The sequence below is a fragment of the Gopherus evgoodei genome, chromosome 2, assembly GCF_007399415.2.
Source record: "Gopherus evgoodei ecotype Sinaloan lineage chromosome 2, rGopEvg1_v1.p, whole genome shotgun sequence".
Classification (NCBI taxonomy): domain Eukaryota; kingdom Metazoa; phylum Chordata; order Testudines; family Testudinidae; genus Gopherus; species Gopherus evgoodei.
Window position 1 is genome coordinate 291,032,689 of NC_044323.1, and position 23,400 is coordinate 291,056,088.

The 23,400-nt window shown below is 41.8% G+C and overlaps 1 protein-coding gene across 1 annotated transcript in view; it reads right to left on the reverse strand.

Moving 5' to 3' along the window:
• Positions 1–23,400, reverse strand: part of TSNARE1 (t-SNARE domain containing 1) — a 637,975-nt gene that overhangs the window by 140,914 nt on the left and 473,661 nt on the right. The window contains exon 9 of the mRNA XM_030553891.1: positions 993–1,067. Coding sequence (XP_030409751.1) covers positions 993–1,067 — 75 coding nt within the window. The remainder of the gene's footprint in view (positions 1–992; positions 1,068–23,400) is intronic.

Below are 23,400 nucleotides of genomic sequence, written 5' to 3' on the forward strand. Positions count from 1 at the left end.
CCCCAGTGCCAGGGATCCTGAGAGCCCAGGGAGTCCCCTGGAGCCAGAGGTAGCTGGTTGCTCTGTTTCAGAATAACCAAAAGGAAATAGTTCAATTTTTCTCAAAAATAAATAAATTAATAAATAAAATAAATAAAAATCCAGAATTCTCTTTCTGCAGGAAATTTCAAAATGTCTAGTCTTCATTCTGGTTTGAAATTGAAACTTTTCTTTAAAATATCAGAATCTCCTGGGAAATGGAAATTCCAAATTTTGACCAGCTCTACCCCAAGGCTGTCATATGTGGAACAGACGATAATTGAGAGGACAGGGCTGGGGAAGTAAATTTGTGAGTCATCAGCATAGAGATGACTGGTGAAACCTTGCAAATGGAGAAGGTCACCTAGGAATAAGGTGGGGAGAGAAAACAGAAGGAGAGGATTGGCTTTTGGTTACTTCATTTAACAGTTTGAGCTGTTGCAGCATTTTCTATTCAGCTATAGGCCTCTGGAATCCTTAGGGTCTTAAACTTTTAATATAGCAGAGTTGTCAAGGTAGGTCAACGTTTAAGCCTAACAATGTTGGACAGTGTCCCTTTAAATCGCATAGGTAAGAGCAACGCTGCACGCTAACGTTTCTTTTTCTCTTTCACCTCTCCTAAAATCACACAAGCCATCCTGCAGCAGTTGTGTCACTCTACAATGTGCCATGCTGTGCTGTCATCACAGTACTACAGCTGCCCCTGACATTCAGCCATGGATGGATGGAGCCAGTTTCAGTAAGTTATTTTATATGTTGCTATTTCACTAAATGTTTTGCAGTATTTCCATACACTGTGCCACAAAATAACAGTACAAATATGTTGAAATGATCATGCTATATAACACATACACACAAAAAAGACATGAGACACTCTATTGGCCAGTTCCATGCTCTTGGGAGTCCATAGTTGCTGTTGATCAAATCCAAATCCACAAATCACAAAATGAAAGGAAGTGTGGGAGTCCTATTACCTTTTGCACAGCTCCATATCGCTGGATGGCATCAGACAGCTGGTTATTCAACCTGTCCAGTTGAAGTCGCTCCTGCTGTATTTAAAAGACAAAAATAAAGTAACAAAATCAGTACTAACCAATAAAATGGCTGACAATTCAGCAGAAAGTGATTGTGTATGACCTTGCCTGTGATCCTGCAAGATCTCCTAAGCTAAGCAGCATTAGATCTGCCTGGTATTTGAACAGTATCTGAATTACTTGAAATATCAAGGTGCTACAGCAAGTTATTTTGGTTAGTGAGTAAGGGGATGCTTTACCCTTTGAGTTTTCCAAGTAGTTTCCCATGTATATACCAAACTGGACTGATTTTGCTTAGTTTATGCAATCTAACACTTCCACAGGAAGAGCTGGACACCATTGTTGGACAGATAAAACTAGATTAGAAACAATACAAGAGAAAATACAATAGGGAACAATCCTAGACTATTTCTCTCCTAAAATACTTTATTATTCATTTAATAAATAGACTATGATGCTCATCCATGTAGTATCTGGACTACACAACCTAATAGGCCTTTGCATGTCTAATTTCAACAGACCAAATCCCAAAGCCCTTGTATTTCACTCTGACATTACTAAGTAAAGTCTAAAGAATAAACATTTGCTGGTAGGAAAGTCGCTTATGGGTGTGATTGTTATGACATTTTTATACCAGCAAAAGCCTAATGCAGATATAGTTATACCAAGAAAAAATATACATATGTTTGCTAGTATAGCTAATTTCACTCAGGAAACTGGTACAACCTACAAGTGCAAAATTACTTTTTTTGCCCATATAAGCTGTACAATTATGTCAGAAAACCTTTCCTAGTGTAGATCTGGCCTAAGGCAAATTCCCATTGGCATCCATGGGAGTTTGACTTCAGGCAAAATCTGAGTAAAGACCTCAGGTTTTGTCCATATGATTTCACAGGAGGTCTGCCAGACCTCATGACATTCATTTTAGGGCCGGTCAAATCATATTTGGAGAATATATTAGTGGATGAATTTCACCAGTACTCACAAAATGTTATATTCAGCAAATACTTTTTGCAGCATTCAATCAGTAATATTATTCAGTGAGTACATAATGTGATGAATATCAGTGCAATTTGCCAAAAAAGCAGAAAAATGCCTTTTCCGCTGTTCGCCCAGATCTAATTGATATGAATTATCATGTCACACTGATGATGCTACAGTCAAGAACCCACTGAGAATATGTAAGCTTTATTCTTGCTACAAATCCTCATATTCTCTTTTGCGAAAACAGAGTATTTGTTCACGAGCTGCCAAAAAATACAAAATCAAAACCAAAAAAAAACAAACACTCTGTATCCATTATACAACAAACACACAAGATGGTGCAAGACTATAGGTATATTGAAAATGAAAAGCAAACATATTACAGCAGGATGCTCTAGACACCACAGTTTAATTCATGCATTTATTTAATGACAAGACATCTATAGGAGAGATGTTATCAATGGAACAGAATGTTGCAGCATGGTCTCCTGCAGCTGTTTTTTAATGCCAAGGCAGACCCCAGAGTTTATTTGGATGACGACAAATGACTGATTGGACCATTTTGTCTGATGGGTGATTCTGTACTTGGTCTGTGCTATGCCATTAATAATCATCCTCATTCTGATTGGCTTAGGGACAAAAGAGTTCTAATCAGAGGCCGGCTTGTCTATACATTTATCGACATGCTGGGAAGCCGGGCATCCTCAGTAACAAGCCCTCCTCTCTGGAATCCAATTCCCTGGGACATATGCCTGAGTTCAAACCTGATCACATTATTGAGAGGATTCAAGATGGATTCTTTGCTCAGACCTTCCCTATAACTGCCATTCTAGGATTTCTTCTTTTACTATGTTTCTCTCCCTTTAAAGTCAGGGGTCACCGAATACTTGTTCTAGTATATGGGAAAGTTGTCTTTCATATTTATATCTTGTAAAGGGCAATTAGTGCAGTGATGAGTACCTCAAATACCTGGAATAATGAAGAAATAATACTAATAAAATGGTGCTAATAAAAGTATTATTAGTAGTAGTAACAACAATACCACCAATACTTTCCTTGTAGAAATAAACTGATTTACTATTTTATTTTTAAACCTTCTTCGGCAAATAATGGGGGACCATACTCCACTCTGTTTGACTAACACAGCTTCTCCCACAACTTATATTGAATATACTCTAAACAGCATTGAGAGATGTAGTAATGGATATCGTGACAGTTGCAAACAATGGGCACCTTATTTTTATCACAAACAAACACAAAAGCCAAGATAGTCTTTGCTCACCATGGTGCTCAGAACAAGAAAAGTTATCTCCCTGATTCATGGGTTCAGTGGTTGAAATTAAAATTTCTAGTAATTAAAATCTCTTTTCTGGTAGCAATATTATTCAAGGGCCTCTTTAGCAAATGGATTTGGGGAGTCCCTCCTTTAGATGTTAGCTATTTGGGGATAATTGGAAAAATGAATGCTTGGAGATGGACGTTAATGAAATTCCAAACACAGTCCCCACCCTCTGCTCCTGATTGAAAGCTTTGCAACTAGCATCAGTGAGATTAGCAGAATATTACAATTAGCAAGAAGGGTTGGATGAAAAGCAGAGCCGCCAGCACACATGGTTTCAGGCCCCAGATCACTGAGTGTGTCTCCCCCCATCTAGTTCTAGTTTCCAGGTTGTTTAATCCACCCCTGGTAACTGTACTGATCAAAATCCATCCAAACCCAGTCTAGCACCCATTGGAGTTAAAAAGAATTTTATCACTGACTTCAAAGAGAGCAGGAGCTCTTAAAAATAGAATTTCAGTAAAAAAGGATGCCCAAGCCAGCAGTGCTCCTCCAAATAACATGCTATAAACAGGAATCGTTCAATGGGCTGCAGCATTACTTTTCTAAAACAGAGGGCTTGGGACCAACACTATAGTATTTTTTTTATCAGCACGTATGTTGGATCATCTTCCAGAAACCATTCGTGGTTCAGAGGAGTCCTCTGAAGTCTTGGAGCTTGCATCTTAAAATTCAATCCCCTTGTGGGCTAAAGTATTCAGGTTTGCATAGAGATATGTTGGGAGAAAGGGAGGGGGCATCATTTAAAAAAAACGATAATGTATGACAATCACTGCTCAAAAACATCTAGCAACTCTGTGCATGTTTTATTGTTTCAGACATTGCTGAGGAATAGGGAGGTATATTTTAGAAGGCATGGGAGATGCATGATTAAATTATTAAAAATCACTTAACAACAATAACCACATCGGGCTCTTACATTGCATTTTGCATCCTCAGATTTCAAAGCACTTTAGAAGACGGGAACATGATCTCCGTTTTAGAGCTAGAATCCCATCACTTTTTAACAAGCTTTACAAACATGGTTTCAGACATGTTTTCTACCCTGAAGAACTTATCTAATGAGATCATTCAAACCTAACATTAGCCCCATAAGAAACACTGGAACTCTAGCCTGGCCCAGTGTTAGACAGGGGTGTTTCGGTATGAGCCCTTTAATGTTGGTTAGAGATAGCACCAGCATAACTGCGTGTCCAGCTAGACCAGCATTCTGCCTCCTCTCACACGGATCCAATCAATGGTCTATTTACACCAGCATCTATTCCTGATCTACTATGAGTTCATCCAGGTGGGCCTCCTGCCGCCAACAATTCTAGCCAATAAATGATGCTACAAAGGAAGGCAGGGAAAAAAACCCATAATGCACTTGGCTGGTGGCACATCACTGTTGTACAAGAAAAACTTATTGTGAAAAGCAGTACACAGAAAAATGGATCAGAAGGGACTGACTATAAAGCTTTAAATCAATGGAACGTTTCTCATGCTATAAGAAACTTTACAAGAGGAAAGCTTCAGAACGCTATCCACAGATTCCCCAGAGTGACTTAGAGACCTAGCAACCAATCCCTATCAGAGCCATCTGTTTTATAGAAGGGAGAAAGTCTACAGGTTTTACATCAAAATTTGTAGGTTTAATTATTTAAGCTATACACTGTTATAAAGCAAGAGTAAAAAAAAAGATCTGTTAAATTAATTGACCAGGGAAAGGAAAAGTTATTATGTGATGTCAACACAGAGTTGTGAGTTTATTTCTCCTATTACCATAAACGTTTGCGTCTCTTTTCCTTTCTGCTATTAAATATACTTTCTTTAATTTAAAAACTTTCCATCCACTACAGTGAAAACCTGTTCTGATCACAGCTGGAATCCACTTGGGCTGTAGGGGCCGATAATGACATTCAAGCATAAGGCACTGCCATTATTTTTCAGCTCACATTATTTGACTTCCCCCTGGACCCAATTTGTGTTGCACAAAATAACATGGGGATCTGCACAGAATGGCCAGGCCATCACATCTCTATAAAGTCAGTGAGATATCTTTTGTTTCATTCTAGCTAGCTTTCATCTGACCATTGAACTGCCCCACAGCTCATTCTCTCTCTGACAAAGGCTACCACGACCTTCGCTAGAGTATTCATTTGCTGCTACATCCTTTTCTTTACTACTCTATACAGGCAGGCAACGGTAAGAAACAATGCTTGTGCTCCTTCATAAAACAACATGGAGTTTTACATTAACACAGCTTCAGCCCCTTAGGGACTATATGGACAAACGCTGAGTCGAGCTGTTCTACTAATACTTGTTCTAGGAGAAGGGACACTGGGAGCAGTGTCTAGGAAGGAAGGAAATATGGAATTCTGGGGAACATCAGGGCGGGAGGGAGAAGATGCAGGGATAGTTTGGGGGAGCAGCAGCCCTTGACCCACAAGGAGTGCAAACGCAGAGTGGGAGAGAATGTTGTACGGGAACATCAAGGAGAAGCAGCTGTGGGGGTAGGGAGGGAGCTGAAGGTGCATTGGAAGTTCAAGGGAACATTAGGTAGTGAAAGCTAAAGGAAGAACAGGTGTGAGGAGAGCACAGATTGCTGAGAGCACACCAGGACAAAAGCCAGTAGGGAGAAGGTATGGCTCGTGGGTCCATGCTCTAGTCATGTGGGTAAAGGACTGGTAGTTGAGAGACAAGGATTATATTCTTGTTTTACCTACTGAATTACTGTGTTACCGGGGTCTGTCATTTAATAAACACTCAAGTTGATCCTGTTCTCCAAGATGAGCACCAAAGGTGCTTAATGACAGGTGCTTAAGAAAACTAAGCAGTCATGGGATAAAAGGGAAGATCCTCTTATGGATCACAAACTAATTAAAAAAGATAGGAAACAAAGGCCAGGAATAAATGGTTAGTTTTCACAGTGGAGAGAGGTAAATAGTGGGGTCCCCCAAGGATTTGTACTGGGCCCAGTGCTGTATAACATATTCATAAGTGATCTGGAAAAGGGGGTGAACAGTGAGGTGGCAAAATTTGCAGACAATAGAAAGTTATTCAAGATAGTTAAGTCCAAAGTAGACTGTGAAAAGGGATCTCAGAAAACTGGGTGACTGGGCATCAAAATGGCAGACAAAAGTCAATCTTGATAAGCACAAAGTAATGCACATCAGAAAATATAATCCCTATTATACATACAAAAGGGGTCTAAATTAGCTGTTACCATTGAAGAAAGAGATCTTGGAACCATTGTGGAGAATTCTCTGAGAACATCTACTCAATGTGCAGTGGCAGGCACAAAAGCACATAGAATGTTAAGAACCATTAAGACACAAATAGATAAGACAACAGAAAATATCATAATGCCACTATATAAATCCATGGTACGCCCACACCTTGAATACTTCATGTAGATCTGGTCATCTCAAAAGAGATATATTAGAATTGGAAAGGGTAAAAAGAAGGGCAACAGAAATGATTATGGGGTATGGAACAGCTTCTGTATGAGGACCGATCAATAAGAATGGGGTTGGTCAATTTAGAAAAGAGATGAGTAAGGGGGGATATGATTGAGGTTTATAAAATCATTAATGGTATGAAGACAGTGAATAGGAGGTGTTAGTTATCCCTTCATGTAACACAAGAACTAGGGGTCACCCAATGAAATTAATAGGCAGCAGGATTAAAACAAAAAAAAAGAAAGTGATTCTTCACAGAACACACAGCCAACCTGTGGAACTCATTTCCCAAGGATGTTGTGAAGGCCAAAAGTATAAATGTGTTAAAAAAGAACCAGATAAGTTCCTGGAGGATAGGTCCACCAACAGCTATTAGCAAGATGGTTAGCGATGCTACCCAATGCTAAACCTACAACTTCCAGAAGCATCTGACATTGATCACTGTCAGAGACAGGATACTGGGCTAGATGGACCATTGGTCTGACCCAGCATGGCCGTTCTTATGAGCACACAACAAGCCCTGGCCTCTTCCCCAGTGAGAATGCGCTGGACCAAATTCAGTAGTGACATAAATGGTCATAAATTACACGTTAGAAAGAAAAAGTTGGTCAGAAAAAGGGTGTAAGTGGCAAATTGTTAGAAATTGCTGGACAACCAGTAGGGATGTAACCCATACAAAGTTGGGGGAGTCGATGGGAGATGCACCAGCTTGTGTTAGGAGCTTCTTCTCCTTCTTTCCTATGTCTGGTGTAGAGCAGCAATTACAATTTCACCTGAAGTTGATCAAGCCAAATGGCTACATCAGGAATAGCAGATTTATTGCAGTAATGTCTCCTCTATATTTATAAATTGGGCAGTAGGTAGTGATATGTTCAATGGTCTGCCGTGGGGAACCACACTTGCACACCGGGAAGTTCTTGATTTTCAATTTGTGCATTAGATGTCCACATCTACCAAGGTTGGTTGAGAGTTAACCAAGGTCGAAGGTCAGACCCAGGAACCTTTGGCATGGGATCCAGCCCAAGTTACTTATTTTTAAAGTCTTGTTTAGCCCAATCTGCTTTCTGATCATAGCCTGATTGCATGTGGCTAAATAACTGTTTCCTGAAAAAAAGGCTTGCAGGATTTATGACATTGAGGGGGGCACTGTCAAGGTCTTGGTGGATAGGGGCTGAATATACCCCTGCGAAAATTGGGGCTGGCATGGCATAAATTATAACATGGTGAGAAACTGTTTTAATTTACAAAGGGAGGCTTTGAACCCCCATTTCCCCCATTCTGGGTGAGTGGTCTACCTACCGGGACACTGGGCATAAGGGGACCACTAGCAGCAACATTTGTGCGAGCTTCAGCATGTTCGGATTTTCCCATCTCTGCCTCTCAGTATGTAAATTGAACAAATTTGTGTTGTCAGATGCTACCGGTGTGGTGTTCTGCTCTGTTCAATGCTGATATCACTCAGCTGCGTGCGTGTGTTCCCTCTGTGTGCTGTCCCAGCTCTTCGAAGATAGCTGACACAGCAGACCCGAAGAGAACTCCCAATGACCACAGAGTCTAGTAAGGTACGAAGGCACTTTGGCCAGGTTTATTGCCGTACGGAGCACAATAATAGTTCCCTCCAGATTTTTACTCTATAGGACATACTACGAGTACATGCCTCCAGTCAATGGACGCGGCTCAGTCAGTGGTGGGACTTTCCACTGCCCCCTCGGCTGGACAAAGACATCGCCCCAGGGATGCATTCTTATACACAGGTACAAACAAGTTACACATCACTCCTGACGTATTGAGGTGCAACCCTTCTACATAGCAAGGTACAACCCCTCTATGTAGTAAGGTGCCGCCTCTCACCTTGTACATGTTGGTTCGACCAAAACAACACTATCCGTCATATTACCCTTTTGGCACTGTCATTGGGATGGGTCAGCCTGTTCCTTGTTATCTGTGTGGAGTGTACAAGTATGCGAATGTTCTGCTATCTGGTGTCCAGTACCTTTCAGGTAGGTCTCTTTTTGCAGCATCAGCCCTTTCCTTGCCAGCTTCTGTGAACAGGGCCTGCCTCTGGCTCACAGCTTAACTTTGCTTTATGTTAGCAAAGTCTTCACCATTACTTTAGTTCAGGCCTCAGGCCTCATACCGGGCCTCTGATACCAAGGTTTATATCTTAGGGCCTCCTCTTACTACAATTTGCACTCAATGAATGCCACATCATGCGAGTGTCACTCCTTTGCCACTTAAATCCACTTTCACTTATTTGAAGACTCACTTGTACCCAGTGTGTAATTTGCTCCTCTCTTGATGTCATCACTAACTAGTGTCTAAAGACTTCTATGGGACATTCCCCTGCTACTCCAGTTGACATATGGGCTCTTAAGTTTTAAACACAGTATAGGAAAGAGTTGGGATTTCACTTTGCGGCTGTAGATTTCTAATTTAATGAGAGCCAACCTCAGGAGATAGTTCTTTCCAGAAGTCCTCAGTGGTCCCTTGAATCTGTTTTGCAATGATGATTTATCGAGGCAGCATGCAATTCAACACTACCACCATATCAAAGCAAAGAAAATTATAAAGATACCGAGCTCAGCAACTTTAAGGCACTTGCTGCCCACCACTTATCTTTAAAAACCAAACCTGAACTTTCTATCTAAATGGCATCTCCAAAGACACATACCCTAGATGAACCTCTGACAATCTCAGACAGCTGCTTGATAGCTTTCGTGCTGGTAGTAATGGTTTTATTGGTCTCTTGCTGGGTTGCATGCCTGTAGAAAAAAAAGAGACCATGCAAATTACAATTACAATTTAATTTTATAATGACTCACTCACATAACTCTCATAACACACTACAGCTATAACAGCAGAATACATACAGGCTATGCTATGAACCTGTGACGGCAGGTATAAATAGCAGAAGCAGCAACATGAAGGTTGGATAATAGTAAATGCTAGAGAAGGAATCCAGGAAATGGTCACCAGTTGTAGTTAGCAAGAGATATGGGTTTGGATCTGTGGTTTAATATGGTGTGGTACAAAGGGAGTCAGTGGTGGGTGGAGGGAAGCAGACAGACTGTTACAGATAGTTGGTTTGGCAATAACAAAGGAGGAGAGGAAGGCTGAACAGGAAGAGAAAAAAGAGAAAGAGGGCCTCTAACAGAAAGAGATGTGATGAAGGAGCTAGGTGAGGATGAAGAAGGTCAGGATAAGGTTTGGCATTCCGATCTGTAATTTACACCAGCTGGTAAGGTGCACATGCTGCAGTTGTGGGTGCAGGCAGTTAAATGTGCTAGCAGGAAGCAAGACCAATCCATTCTGTTATTGGAATCTCTAGTGTTCATGATGATTATTTCTTGGATTTACTCCTGAGTGCCGACAGCCTACCCAGTGCTGCGCAGTGCAGAGGGAGACACAGACGGCTACAAGAGGACATTGCCATGGCAGATCTAGAAGACCAGGAGACAGATTCTGTATCAGGCAGTAAAAGTCAGTCAGGATGAGGTTTAGCAGGGGGATTTAGGCACTGCAATGCAACTACAAGGTCAGGCACCAGTTGAGCAGTGGTTTTGTGAATAACAGTAGCACCTACATGTTGGATTTAGACACTCTAAGTGGCAGATAGGTGCCTAATTCTCCCTGATGAATCTAGTCCAGACTCTGCCCAAAGAAGTTTACCTGAGAAATCAAACATGGCTGCCGGCAAGTAGATATTAATCCCAACCCCTCAATCGTATTGTATTGCTCAACCCCACTAGAAGGGTGAAGTCTCATTAAAAGTTGGGCAGAAATGTGAAAACCAAGTGCATAAATTACAGGTGAACAGAACAATTACTTCTTGAAAACAGGTTTCCAATGCCTTGCTGGTTATCCAGCACAATAAAAAAACAGAGAAGTCACTTGAATGCATACACAGCATATCACGACATGAGGCTTAGAAGTCATTTTTACATGGCCACATGCAGCCATTTTTACATGGTCTTATGCAGCTGTGATGGTATAATTCCCCACTCTGAACCTTAGCGTCCAAAAGATGGGGTACCAGCGTGAATTCCTCTAAGCTCAATTACCAGCTTAGAACCTGTAGTGCTGCCACCAATTAGGAATTCCAGTGCCTGGTACACTCTGCTCCCCACAAAACCTTGCCCGGGGACCCCAAAGACCTAGTCCCTCTGGATCTTAACACAAGGAAAGTAAACCCTTTCCCTCACCATTGCCTCTCCCAGGCTTCCCCTCCCTGGGTTACCCTGGAAGATCACTGTGATTCAAACTCCTTGAATCTTAAAACAGAGAGGAAAATTCACCCTCCCCCCTCCTTCACTCTCCCCCTTCCAGACTCTCCCTGAGAGAGAAAGTAATCCTAACACAGAGAGAAAATTAACCTCTCTCTCCCCCCTCCCTCCTTTCTCCCCACCAATTCCCTGGTGGATCCAGACCCAGTCCCCTGGGGTCTCACCAGAATAAAAAAACAATCAGGTTCTTAAACAAGAAAAGCTTTTAATTAAAGAAAGAAAAACAGTAAAAATTATCTTTGTAAATTTAAGATGGAATATGTTACAGGGTCTTTCAGCTATAGACACTGGGAATACCCTCCCAGCCTAAGTATACAAGTGCAAATTAAAATCCTTTCAGTAAAATACAAATTTGAACTCCTTCCAGCCAAATACACATTTGCAAATAAAGAAAACAAACATAAGCCTAACTCGCCTTATCTACCTAGTACTTACTATTTTGGATCTATAAGAACCTGTATCAGAGAGATTGGAGAGAAACCTGGTTGCACATCTGGTCACTCTCAGAACTCAGAGAGAACAACCACCAAAAACTAACAGCACACACAAAAACTTCCCTCCCTCAAGATTCAAAAGTATCCTGTCCTCTGATTGGTCCTCTGGTCAGGTGACAGCCAGGCTCACTGATCTTGTTAACCCTTTCCAGGCAAAAGAGATATGAAGTACTTCTGTTCTGTTGACGCTTACTTATCTGTTTATGACAGCAGCCAATTACCACTGGCGGCGGCAGCAGCAGCAGCAGGGAGGGATAGCTCAGTGGTTTGAGCATTGGCTTGCTAAACCCAGTGTTATGAGTTCAATCCTTGGGGGTCATTTAGGGATCTAGGGCAAAAAAACCCCAAAAACTGTCAGGGACAGCACTTGGTTCTGCTAATGAAGGCAAGGACTGGACTCAATTACCTTTCAAGGTCCCTTCCAGCTCTATGAAATAGGTATATGTCCATATAATATTAGTAGTCAAACATACTATGTTCACAATAGAAATACAGATCCACCTACTATCTTCTCTACCAAACTCAAGCAGATGAAAAGGCCTGGTAGTTTTGAAGAGAAGTAACACAGGTGATTTTCTCCAGATGTTGCAGGAATCTTTTTTCCCCTTCAGTGGCACACTACAACCAGAGTCCATAGTACCTCTATGGAGTGATGAGAGGGTAAACAAAGAGACAATCATTTATCCTGCTGCTATCACACCACACAACCTGAGCCTGTATCTAACGGATAGTAGTTCAAACAGAAAATAAACACACATCAGTCCTCTATTCCACAGTCGCACAGTGCAACCCGCCCACTACCCCACTCCACCCCAGTACCACAAGCACTGTCAAAGGGTTTTATCTTCCAGGCCCTCATTCCAGCTCTTCTAGCTTCTCCTTTTTGGAACAAATCCAGCTCAAAAAGAAAGTCTTTCCAGGGCACAAATATATTTTTCATCCACAGCGTCTTCTTTTTGTGGTCCAGGAACCTCATCCCCCACTCTGGATTCCTTTTCCTGTCTGGGATATAAAGCAGCTGGGTCTGGCTGCCTGAGGAGCTCCAGCTGCCTTATCCTTCTAAAATCTCTGCTCTTCTCTGTCTGTTCTTTGACTCCATCCCAGAAGCACATGGTAGAGAGGTAGGTTTTGAATCTGTCTCTTTCCAGGCAGTCCTCAAATCATGTCCTGAATCCTCTTAATGCCTAGACTTCTGGCATTATCCACTGTCAGAAGACAAGATACTGGGCTAGATGGACCAAAGTTCTGACCCAATATGACCATTCTTATGTTCTTAGTATATATACCATCACAGGCACATTGTATCATCCTGCCATATATACACTGCACCACTGACACCCTCCCTCCCTGCCACAGCAACGCTGCACCATATGCACCTTACAGCAGTTTGACACATGCACACTGCCCCAGGTGCACAATGCTCCATTGTATTCACCTCTGCAGCAAGGCTATGCAGGATCCATCAGTTTTTAACAAGAACTCTAGAAACACCCAACAGCTGACACAGGTAGGACAGCCGTCTGTGATCAAAATCCAGTAATTTTATGCACCATATCTAACAACTCTATAAATGAAAGATATTTCCTGAGCCACACAGCAACACTTCAGATGCACATTAAGGACTCAGCAATACTATGCAGAGGAAGTGGACTCCTTTGTCACCACAGAGGCCAAAGAACTAAAGAGAAACTAAGATGTAGACAGGTGTTTAACTATTTTAATTGGTCATAAGTAGAGTTGGTCAATTTTTTTCAAAGAGTTAATTTGTTGAAAGCTTCAGTTTCAGTCAGCCTAAAACTATTTATGAATTTGACACAAATTCACCAAATAATTTCGGCCACCTTTTTTCCAGGGCTTAGATGCCATTCACAGAATGGGAGGGGGGAGAAGTAGTATGCTCTCCTTATAACTTTGAGACCAGTGGTCAGGGCACTCACCTAATATGTGGGGCAGGGACATTAATTTGGCTCTCCCCCTTCCTGATGAGTTCCCTATCCACCAGGCCATAGAGTACTCTATCTGCAGATAGAGTGGAACAGCTGTAACAGGAGAGATTGAGAGAGGCCAACACACCAGAGTATTCTGTAGCCCCCAATGGCCAAGGCATACACCAAAATGTGGGGGACCCAAGTTCAAATCCCTGCTCCATATCAGACAGAGAGGGGAATTGAACCTCGGTCTTTCACATCCCAGTGAGAGCTCTAACTACTGGGCTTGAAGTTGGCCACCAACACCACAACTACTGCCGCTTGCTTGCTGTGTCACCAAAATTTGCAAAACTAGTCCTTCATTTCCTTTGCTTTTAAGTTAAAAACTGCATGGAAACCAACCCAAACCAAACCAGATTGTTTCAAGGCATACAAAATGTTTTGTTTGATCCAAAATGAATCTGTTGCCTTCTTCAATTCACCAGCATTTGTTGGAATTTTTGAGTTGATTCAAATTGAAATGATGTTTTAACTGCCAACAAAGATGAATAATGGATTTTTCAATTTCTCTTTAATACATTTGGTTATTTCATGATCCCTTTAACTACTCTCTTATGTTTTCATTGAATTATGGAAAATATCACATCCTACCGCATGCAAAGTGTTACAGAGTGTTACAGAGGGACGACTGAAAACCAAACTCTCCATCATCATTACATCTTCTATCCTGAGGAATATTTTGTAGTCCAATCCCCATATGAGTCATCCTACTAAGTGCATGACTTCCATGACTGAGGGTTCCACGACTGAGCCTTTAACAAATACTTTCTTTTAATATAATTCAATATAGAACAAGACACTAGAGTTAATCCTCAGTCACCTTCTTAACCTCAAAAATCTGTCTATCTACAGAAGTTGGAAATTTCCATATGGACAATCCCCATCCCGAAAGTAAAAGGCTTCGTTGCTTCTACACATTCAGTTCTTTTCAATGTCTGAAGTTGAGTAAAATCCCAGTTTTGTTTGGATTCTAATATAAATTTTAACCTTACATACAGTATATCAGCAGTTATCAAACCATTTTAATGGGGTTTCCAGGGCCAGCATTATACTTGCTGGGACCCAGGGTTGAAGTTGAAGTCCAAGCTCCATCTCTATGTGGTGGCAGGGCTTGGCTGTCTCCCCTTCTCCCCTGATGGGGGCAGCAGGGCTTGGGTTGCGGACCCCTCCCCACTGACCTGGGGCAGTGGGGCTCAGGCTCTGATCCCTCCCTCTCTGGGTCATGTAGTAGTAACTTTATTGTCAGAAGGGAATTGCAGTGCCATGAAGTTTGAGAACCCCTGCAGTACATAATACATTCAAGTTTGGCGTAAACTTGTAACTTGCATCCTTCAATTTGTCTGCCTTAAAAAAAACTGCTCTCTATCCCCCTTTTAAAACACATTTTAAACAACATTTCAGTGCTCAGCTTTGGTAGTTGCAAGTGTGTTGTCAGCATAATTAACTTACTATGCTTCAGCCTCAGAGATACATTCAGAAATCAGACAGTGATTATATTTAATTTACATTAAATGCTATTAAGATCTTCATTAAAAATAAAGGCCTTGGAATTCCACCTCCTGCAGCATTTTATTTTACTTTAATATGCAATGGTAATAAGATATGCCTCTACTATTATTATTAGTAGCTTCCTCCATATCCCTCTCCCTATGGAACTGTGTAAGTTAATTAAAGGGATGTCTCAGATGAATACAATTTCATTTTGAGAAAAGTCACCCACACAATAGTAAGTTAAATATATGATCTATACAGATATAGTGTGAATATTTTATACATGCTGAAAAGAACTACACTGGCTATCATGATGAACTGCAGGACTACAAATGGGATGGAATTCTCTTAGGAGGAATAAACTTTTCTGATTCGTGTATGTTTATAAGAAAGGATGCAAAGATACCGAACACTATAAACCAACAGTGGTGAAAGCTTAGCCCACATAATTCTACAATCAAACCCCTGGCTGACATTTTCTTTAATATGGAAGTATGGCCCATTGGATGTATAGTTCCTAGCATGCAGTTCGGACAGGTTCTAGACTAAAAATTGCTTATTTGTAGGCACTAAGTACACTGACTCCTCACTTAACGATGTAGTTATGTTCCTGAAAAATGTGACTAATTGAAACAATGTTAAGGGGATCCAATTTCCCCATAAGAATTAATGTCAGTAAGGGGGTTAGGGTCCAAAGATATTTTTTTTTTCACCAGACAAAGACATATTTATATTTTATACACACACACAGTATAAGTTTAAACAAACAATTTAACACTGGTACACAGTGATGATGATTGTGAAGCTTGGTTGAGATGGAGGAGTCCCTTACTGCTAAATGATGAACTAGCAATAGGCTGAGCCCTAGGGGTTAAATCTCTCTCTACACAAGGCAGCAGGAATGGGGGAGATATGTGTCTCTTCTTAAGTACACTGCCTTCTTAATTCTGTCAGCTTGCTGAGATGTAGCTGCTGCAAGCTCCCTCAGTCCTGAGTCCTGGTCTGCCCCCCCCCCCCCCCGATTTATGGAAGATGGGGTAAGCGGGGTGCAGTAGTAGGGGTGAGGGGGACACCCTGACATTAGCCCCCGTCTTCCTTCCCTCCTCCTGCACAGCAAGCAGGAGTCTTGGGGAGCAGCTCCAAGGCTGAGGGCAGGAGCAGCACATGGCAGTGGGGGGAGGGACAGCTGAACTGCAGGCAGCTGCTGCACAGGGAACTTAGGGGAGTGGTGAGCTGACAGAGGAGCTGACAGGGGGCTGCCGGTCCACTCGGTTCCAAGCCCCACCAGCTCCTCTTCCTGCAAGCAGTAGACAAAGCAGGCGGCTGCCAAACGATGTTAGAAGGGAGCATTACGCAACTTTAAATAAGCCTGTTCCCTAATTGCAACGAAACAATGTTAGCTGGGACGACTTTAAGTGAGGAGTTACTGTAATTCTATGAACCAGGAACTGATCTTAGATTGTATTCCCAGCCCTGCCACTGACTTGCTGTGTGGTTTTAGTCAAGCCATTTTTGCTTCAATTTACCATAGCCATGCTTCATTTATCCAGTTTTAAAGTGAGAGGCAAGCAAAGTGATCTCTCCATTTCCCTCCTCTAGATCACCGGGGTGTAATGAAGCACGTTCAGTATTGTTTGTACAAGGTTTGGAGATTCTTAGTGAAAAACAAAGTACAAAATCTGATCAGACTCTTAGGATGGACTTCAAATGAATCGACAGAGAGTCTGAAGAAGTGAGCTGTAGCTCATGAAAGCTCATGCTGAAATAAATGTGTTAGTTTCTAAGGTGCCACAAGTACTCCTGTTCTTTCTGCGGATACAGACTAACACGGCTGCTACTCTGAAACCAGAGAAACCTAAGGGGTTCATCATGTTTATCTTCCCCTTCATCTGAGGCTCCCTGCCATAAACAACCACCTTGGGGATGCATTTACATGCTAGTTCCAGAGGTGAAAGGTCACAGAGTAATCCAATGAAACATAGAGTGTCACTTTACATTGTTTCCTAGGATTACGCTTGTAAAAGGCTCAAAAAGGAAATAACTGGCTCCAAGCTCATTAAACAAACAGCAACACAAGGAAAAATTAGAGAAAAAATGACTCAATACTTCAAAAGTGACAAAAAAAACTTGTTAGTGGGAGATTAAAATCATTATTCTGCTAGATACTAAAAATCACAGACTGAACAAAGACACTGGATTTATCGCTTGTTACAACAATCTGTAACCCACTAACTCCTTCTTTTTATCCTATGACTGCAGAGACATTAACGGATCACTCTACCTTAAATGGTCACTTACAATATGAGCTACTTATGCTAAACATTCCGTTCTACCTTGCTGGACACTGAGAGTACCTTTCCCAGACCAGAACAAGAGGTAAGTGTGGACCGAAAGCTTGTCTCTCTCACCAACAGAAGGTATCCAAATAAAAGATATTATCTCACCCACCCTGTCTCTTTAGTTTGCTTATGTTATATGAGTTGGCAGGGTCTCAGAACAGCTTCAGCTCATATCAGGGATCTGTAGACACACTTTGGACAATACCAGAAAATCTGAAATTAATACCAGAAGAACTCAGTGACTTTAATAATCATTTAATTTTCAGCCTATTTTTGGAAGAGAATTTAGGAGACAAGAGGAACCCATAATTGCTATTTCTAGGATGGCCAGGAGCCTTATGATATGAGGCTGCATTTCAAAACACGTTTTCTTAAAAGGAGCATTCACATCCACATGCATGAAAGATTTTCAAAACAACTGGGGGATTTAACCACACAAGTTTGATTATTTTTAAAACATCTGTGTGTGCACGTGCACACATACAACACTAAAAAAACCACCACGATGTTAAAAAAGTCACAGCACTGTGAAGTCAAGCACTCAAGAGTACTGAGATTGAACCTGTGGGCCTTCATTCATGCTGCCTTATTTGTTGGGAATAAACCTTCATTTTTCTCCATCGTGTGGCCCCTTTACATCTTTCCTTAAAAGCCACCTCCTTCCAAAAACTCTCTCCCCTCATCAGTAATCTCATTACTCTCTCCTTTACCTGAACTATTGTTCAATAACATGTCTCTGTTTTGTCTGTCTGAGGCTATGTCTACACTGGCAACTGGACAGAACGTTTGTCTTTCAGAGGTGTTAAAACAAACAAACAAAACAAAACACAAAAGACAAAAGTTTTGCCGTGATAAATGCCAGTGTGAAGAGCGCATTGTGAGCAGGAGCACTCTCCTGCCGACACAGGTAACCCTGTTCACTGGGTAGAAAAGCCTTTGGGCTGGTCTACTCTACAGGGGGAAATCGATCTTAGATATGCAACTTCAACTACGTGAATAACATAGCTGAAGTCGAATATCTAAGATCGGATTACTCACCTGTCCTCACCGCGCCAGATCGATGTCCGCGGCTCCCCCTGTCGATTCTGCAACTCCGTTGGAGTTGGTGGAGTTCCGGAATCGATATAAGCGCGCTTGGGGATCGATATATCGCGTCTAGATGAGACGCGATATATCGATTCCCAAGCAATCGATTTTAACCCGCCGATACGGCGGGTAGTCTAGATGTAGCCTTAGAGTGTAACTTCTTTGGGGCAGGTGACATACCTTACTGCATGCGCATGGGCATTAAGGAGGCTATTCAAATGATCATTAAGAAGCTACAGAGAGCATTTTAAGTCTGGGCAAATGCAGCTGTGAGCCCAGCCATTGCTCCATCATTCCTGATTAGTAAGCCATGCCTCCTTATCTTCTGGGCAAACTCCTACCTCTTCAGAAGGCAGATTATTACAGAAGTACAACTGTTGGGGTAGATGCAGCTATGCACACAGGGGTCTAAAAGGTTGGACCAGCCATACACAATACCAGCGACAAGTACAGTAATAACAGACTGGATAGAGCTAGACTGAGGCATTCAGTATACTTTCAGGATAATCACTGGCAGCTATATCTGACAGGTCAAGTCCCAGCTGAAAGTTCAGAGTTGGGGCATGGTGGAGATTACAGATCAGATTGTGTGGGTAGCACATATTGCCGAGAGAGGAGACATCAGGACACTCTCCCTTTTATATCATTTCTCTAAACCAATTTATGGAGTTTACAACACCTTAACTATCAAAATATCGTTGGGGTTATCTTTATCCCAGACTTTTCAGGTTCGTTGTCTGACCGCAAGAGAGACAGGCAACCCAGCAAAGTCTAAAACCAAGTTCTTTATTGATGCACACACACACACACAACAAAGAACAAGCCCGTTCTCCACAGAGAACCAGAACCAGACCCCCCTTTCTTCAATACAGCACAAATTTATATAAGCAAGTTTACATCACAGTTAAAGCATTTAATTGCCCTGCAGTTAATTAACGGCAACTGGTGAAGCATTTGATTACAAACTTCATGGCCTTGAGCAATTCCTGGCGCACAAGCAGCTTCCTTATCAGTACTGAGAACTTTTTTATCGGCACTTCCCAAGCTTAAGTGCAAGGGGGGGGTTTATCCACCCAGCTCCTGCTTGCTGACTTCATTCACCCACCTTCTGAGTCCCCCTTGTTCATGCATTAAGCGTGTGATCACCTGCTCAGCCTATCTTGTGGGCCTTCGGGCCCATTCTAAAGCATCCGATCTATCAATATCATCCTAGTAACTTAGAATTTATACTGCTGCTTATATCCAAAAAGGATCTTAAAGCACTTTATAAATTACATGCAATAAAAGGAATTCTTTCATTTGCTACAGCAAGACAGCTACCTCTGGTGACAACTCTTCAATCTATATGGCAGCATTTTACGCCGATTTTGCACAAGTGTAAATGACCGCTCACGGGGTGGGGCCATAAAGAATTAGGCCCAGCAACTCGACACAACAGTTCAGCACAGGAACAGAAGACCAAAGCACACAATTAAAACCAGAATTGAGAGAGAAACTTGTTTGCAACAGTTATGTCACCAACACTGTAGCCAAAGCTCTCTGGAGGGGTGTTGGGAGAGGGAATAGAGGGGGAGAAGCACACGTCAGAAAGGATACGGCTGATTTCTCTTACACACATCTGCGCCCTAACAAAAGAGCAATACCATGGTTTTCAGGTACATTTCAAGAATATATCTATAAGTACCTACGTGGAGAGCAAATATTGAATAATGGGCTCTTCAATCTAGCAGAGGAAGGTATCACACGATCCAATGGCTGGAAGTTGAAGTTATACACATTCAGACGGGGAATAGAGCACACACTTTGAACACAGAGCAATTAACTACTGGAACAATTTACCAAGGGTTGTGGTGAATTCTTCACCACTGGATTGGATTTTTTTTTTTTTTCTAAGAGATCTGTCCTAGGAATTATTTTGGTGAAGTTCTATGGTTTCTGTTATACAAGAGGACAGATTTACAGTTACCAACTTGGTAATATTTAAATACCAGACACTCCAGCAGGAGTGCTGGAATCTCCCCTTCCCGGCCTCTTCCCCCCAATGACCCACCCCTGCCACACCTCTCCCCCAAAGCCCTGCCCCAACTACTCCTCTTTCCCCCTCCCCCTCATGACTTACTACTTTTCCCCTCCCCCCGCCAGGATCAGGAGGGACTTGCGTGCAGAGCCAGGCCTGGGAGCTGCTGCAGCCGCCCAATGCAAGTAGGAGGTGGCCCCAGCTGAGTAGGTGCTGGCAGGAGATGAGCCTGCAGTAACCGGACTTTGGGGGTCCAGTCATTAGATCTGACTGGAAACTGTCAGGACCTCTTTTTAACCAGACTTTTTGGGGCACCTGGCCACCCTAGTCAGACTAGATGATTACAGTGATCCCTTCTGGCCTTGGAAGCTATGAATATTTACTGTTCATTAGATTTTCTATCCCATTTGTTGTTTAAGATTTGCAAAGCAACTGAACAATTTTATACATTTATAAGTTGGTGATCAAGGAGATTTGATGTATCATATACTATATGCTTCTCAGATGATACTCTGGTTAAGATCTTTTGCACAGCACCTGGAAAAGGTAGCACAAATTGTAATTTGTTTTATAAAAGAAGAAAAAAACCTACTGTTTACTATGTGGTGAGATGACTTATATAATTGTGACAGAATGTACCCCTGTGTCCACACCCTATTGAATTAATCTTTGTACAAAATATGCCTTGCGACATATCATTTGAAAACTCATAATTTGATGGTCATTATTGCCCTGGTAGAATATGTGTGGCGATGTGTGTAAAGTTATAAGATTTCCCTTTATGATGTTATTAACACATGGTTCAAACTACAGCCCTACCCAAGAAGAACTTGGCAAATCTGTCCTAACAAAGGAATGTGTGGACTGCCAAAATTGCATTTAAGCAGTAAATAGAGCAGGAAGGGGAGATAAAGGAAGCTCAAACAGGTGGGAAAAAACACCAGGGGGCATCTTTCCACATAAGCTCTTTTTCTCCTGAATCTCAGCTGAAAATGTTTTTCAAGGGGAGGAGTGACACTATTAAAAGGAAGGACAAACACCCCAGGGCCTCTCTCTCTCACCTTCTGCCCATCTCATTCACGGCACCTGAAGCCACAAAGGAAGAATTCATTGGATTCTGGGAGAAGGGATCCTGAGTTATGAAGTTTAGTCAGTAAGACTGCTGAAAGCAAATGGTGAGAAAAATGTGTTTTAAATTTAACATATCAGAAGGGTAGCTGTGTTAGTCTGGATCTGTAAAAGCAGCAAACAGTTCTGTAGCACCTTATAAACTAAAAGACGTTTTGGAGCATGAACTTTCGTGAGTGAATACCCATTTCGTCAGTTGCAACTGACGAAATGGGTATTCACCCACGAAAGCTCATGCTCCAAAACATCTGTTAGTCTATAAGGTGCCACAAGACTCTTTGCTGCTTTTACAAATTTAACATAGTTTGTTAAGTTAGGCACCAGTTGCATTTTAGCTTTATTTGTTTAGTAACCATATCTGATCTTTATGCCTTGTTACTTGTACTCACTTAAAATCTCTTTCCAGTTAAAAAAATTGTTTTACTGTTTTATCCAATCCAGTCTGTTTAAATTGAAGTGTCTGGGAAACTCCATTTGAGGTGGCATGTTGTCTGCATATTATTTCTGTTAAAAATATAACAGACTTTATGTAAACTAGAGAAAGCCAGGGGGTTAAGACATACATACCTGGGAGATGGCGGGAATCTAAGGATGGAGGTATGTTGGAGTCACCCTGTAGTATAACCAAGGCTGATAAGAGCCAGGGTGTGGCTCGTTGGCTGCTGCGCACACACAGACACAGCTGGGAGTGACTTGCACGCTGGAGGTTGTTTGTGAGCAGTCCAGGCTGGAGGCTACAGCAGGAAAGCATTGTAAAGGGCACCCCATGTTAGAGGGCAGTGGTGACATGGTGACTTATTGGTCTGGATTGTACCTTGACATGACACAATGATCTCACATCTCTGGTTCTAGCACTGATATGCTGAGCATCTGCATTTACGTCAGTTCCCTACATGCTTTAGTTGTAAGGAGCATGAAAACAAGAGGGCTCAGGATGGAAGTGTAAGGAAATCATTATTCAAACCTTAAGCTTGTTACCATTCCCTCTATGTCTTAGGGCTGGAGTCTGAATCATTTGAGCCAATGGGAGTTGAGAATGCTCAGTATCTCACAGGATCAGGCCCATAAATTATACACATTTGTATATTGAATTTTATATGCATAATAATTTACATAGCTTCAGACATTCCTCAAGTCTCCAAACTCTACCGACCACAGGAGCAGCTACAATGGCATGAGGTACTCCAGAGATTCCTTGATAGACCCAGGAGAACAGGGTGACCTGGTCCCAGTCATAAGTACCTGCCTGGTCAACAAACAATTGCTAATCTAGCACAAAAAATATAAGAAGAGCCAATAACATGGAAAGTTGTTAATCTAGTAGACAAAAGATATAGATTCAATATCAAGATATAGATCCAAGATCCAACAACCAGGCCCTGAGATTCCCAGTGCAGCAATGTGGTAAAACATTGTCACAGCACCATCAGGCTAGTCCAAAACAATGCCAGTTTACACCAGCTGAGGATCTGATTCAGTGAAATGAATTGTTCTTTTAAGACACACTTATGTATAGCAATGCAACTGCTGATACAATAAGAGCCTTTAAACCGAGAGCACAGGATAATCAACTAGTGAATTAATGTGTTATGGCCAAGATGCAATATCGTGCCTTATCCTCTAGATTTGAAGCTGTTGCTTGCATATGCAGAGAGAGGTTAAAGCACAATGCATCTTTCAACTGAGCATTTATTGCAAAAGCAAACAGAAGAAAGGCAAGCTGGAAGTGGTAGTTATTTAATCAAGTCTTAGGGTACTT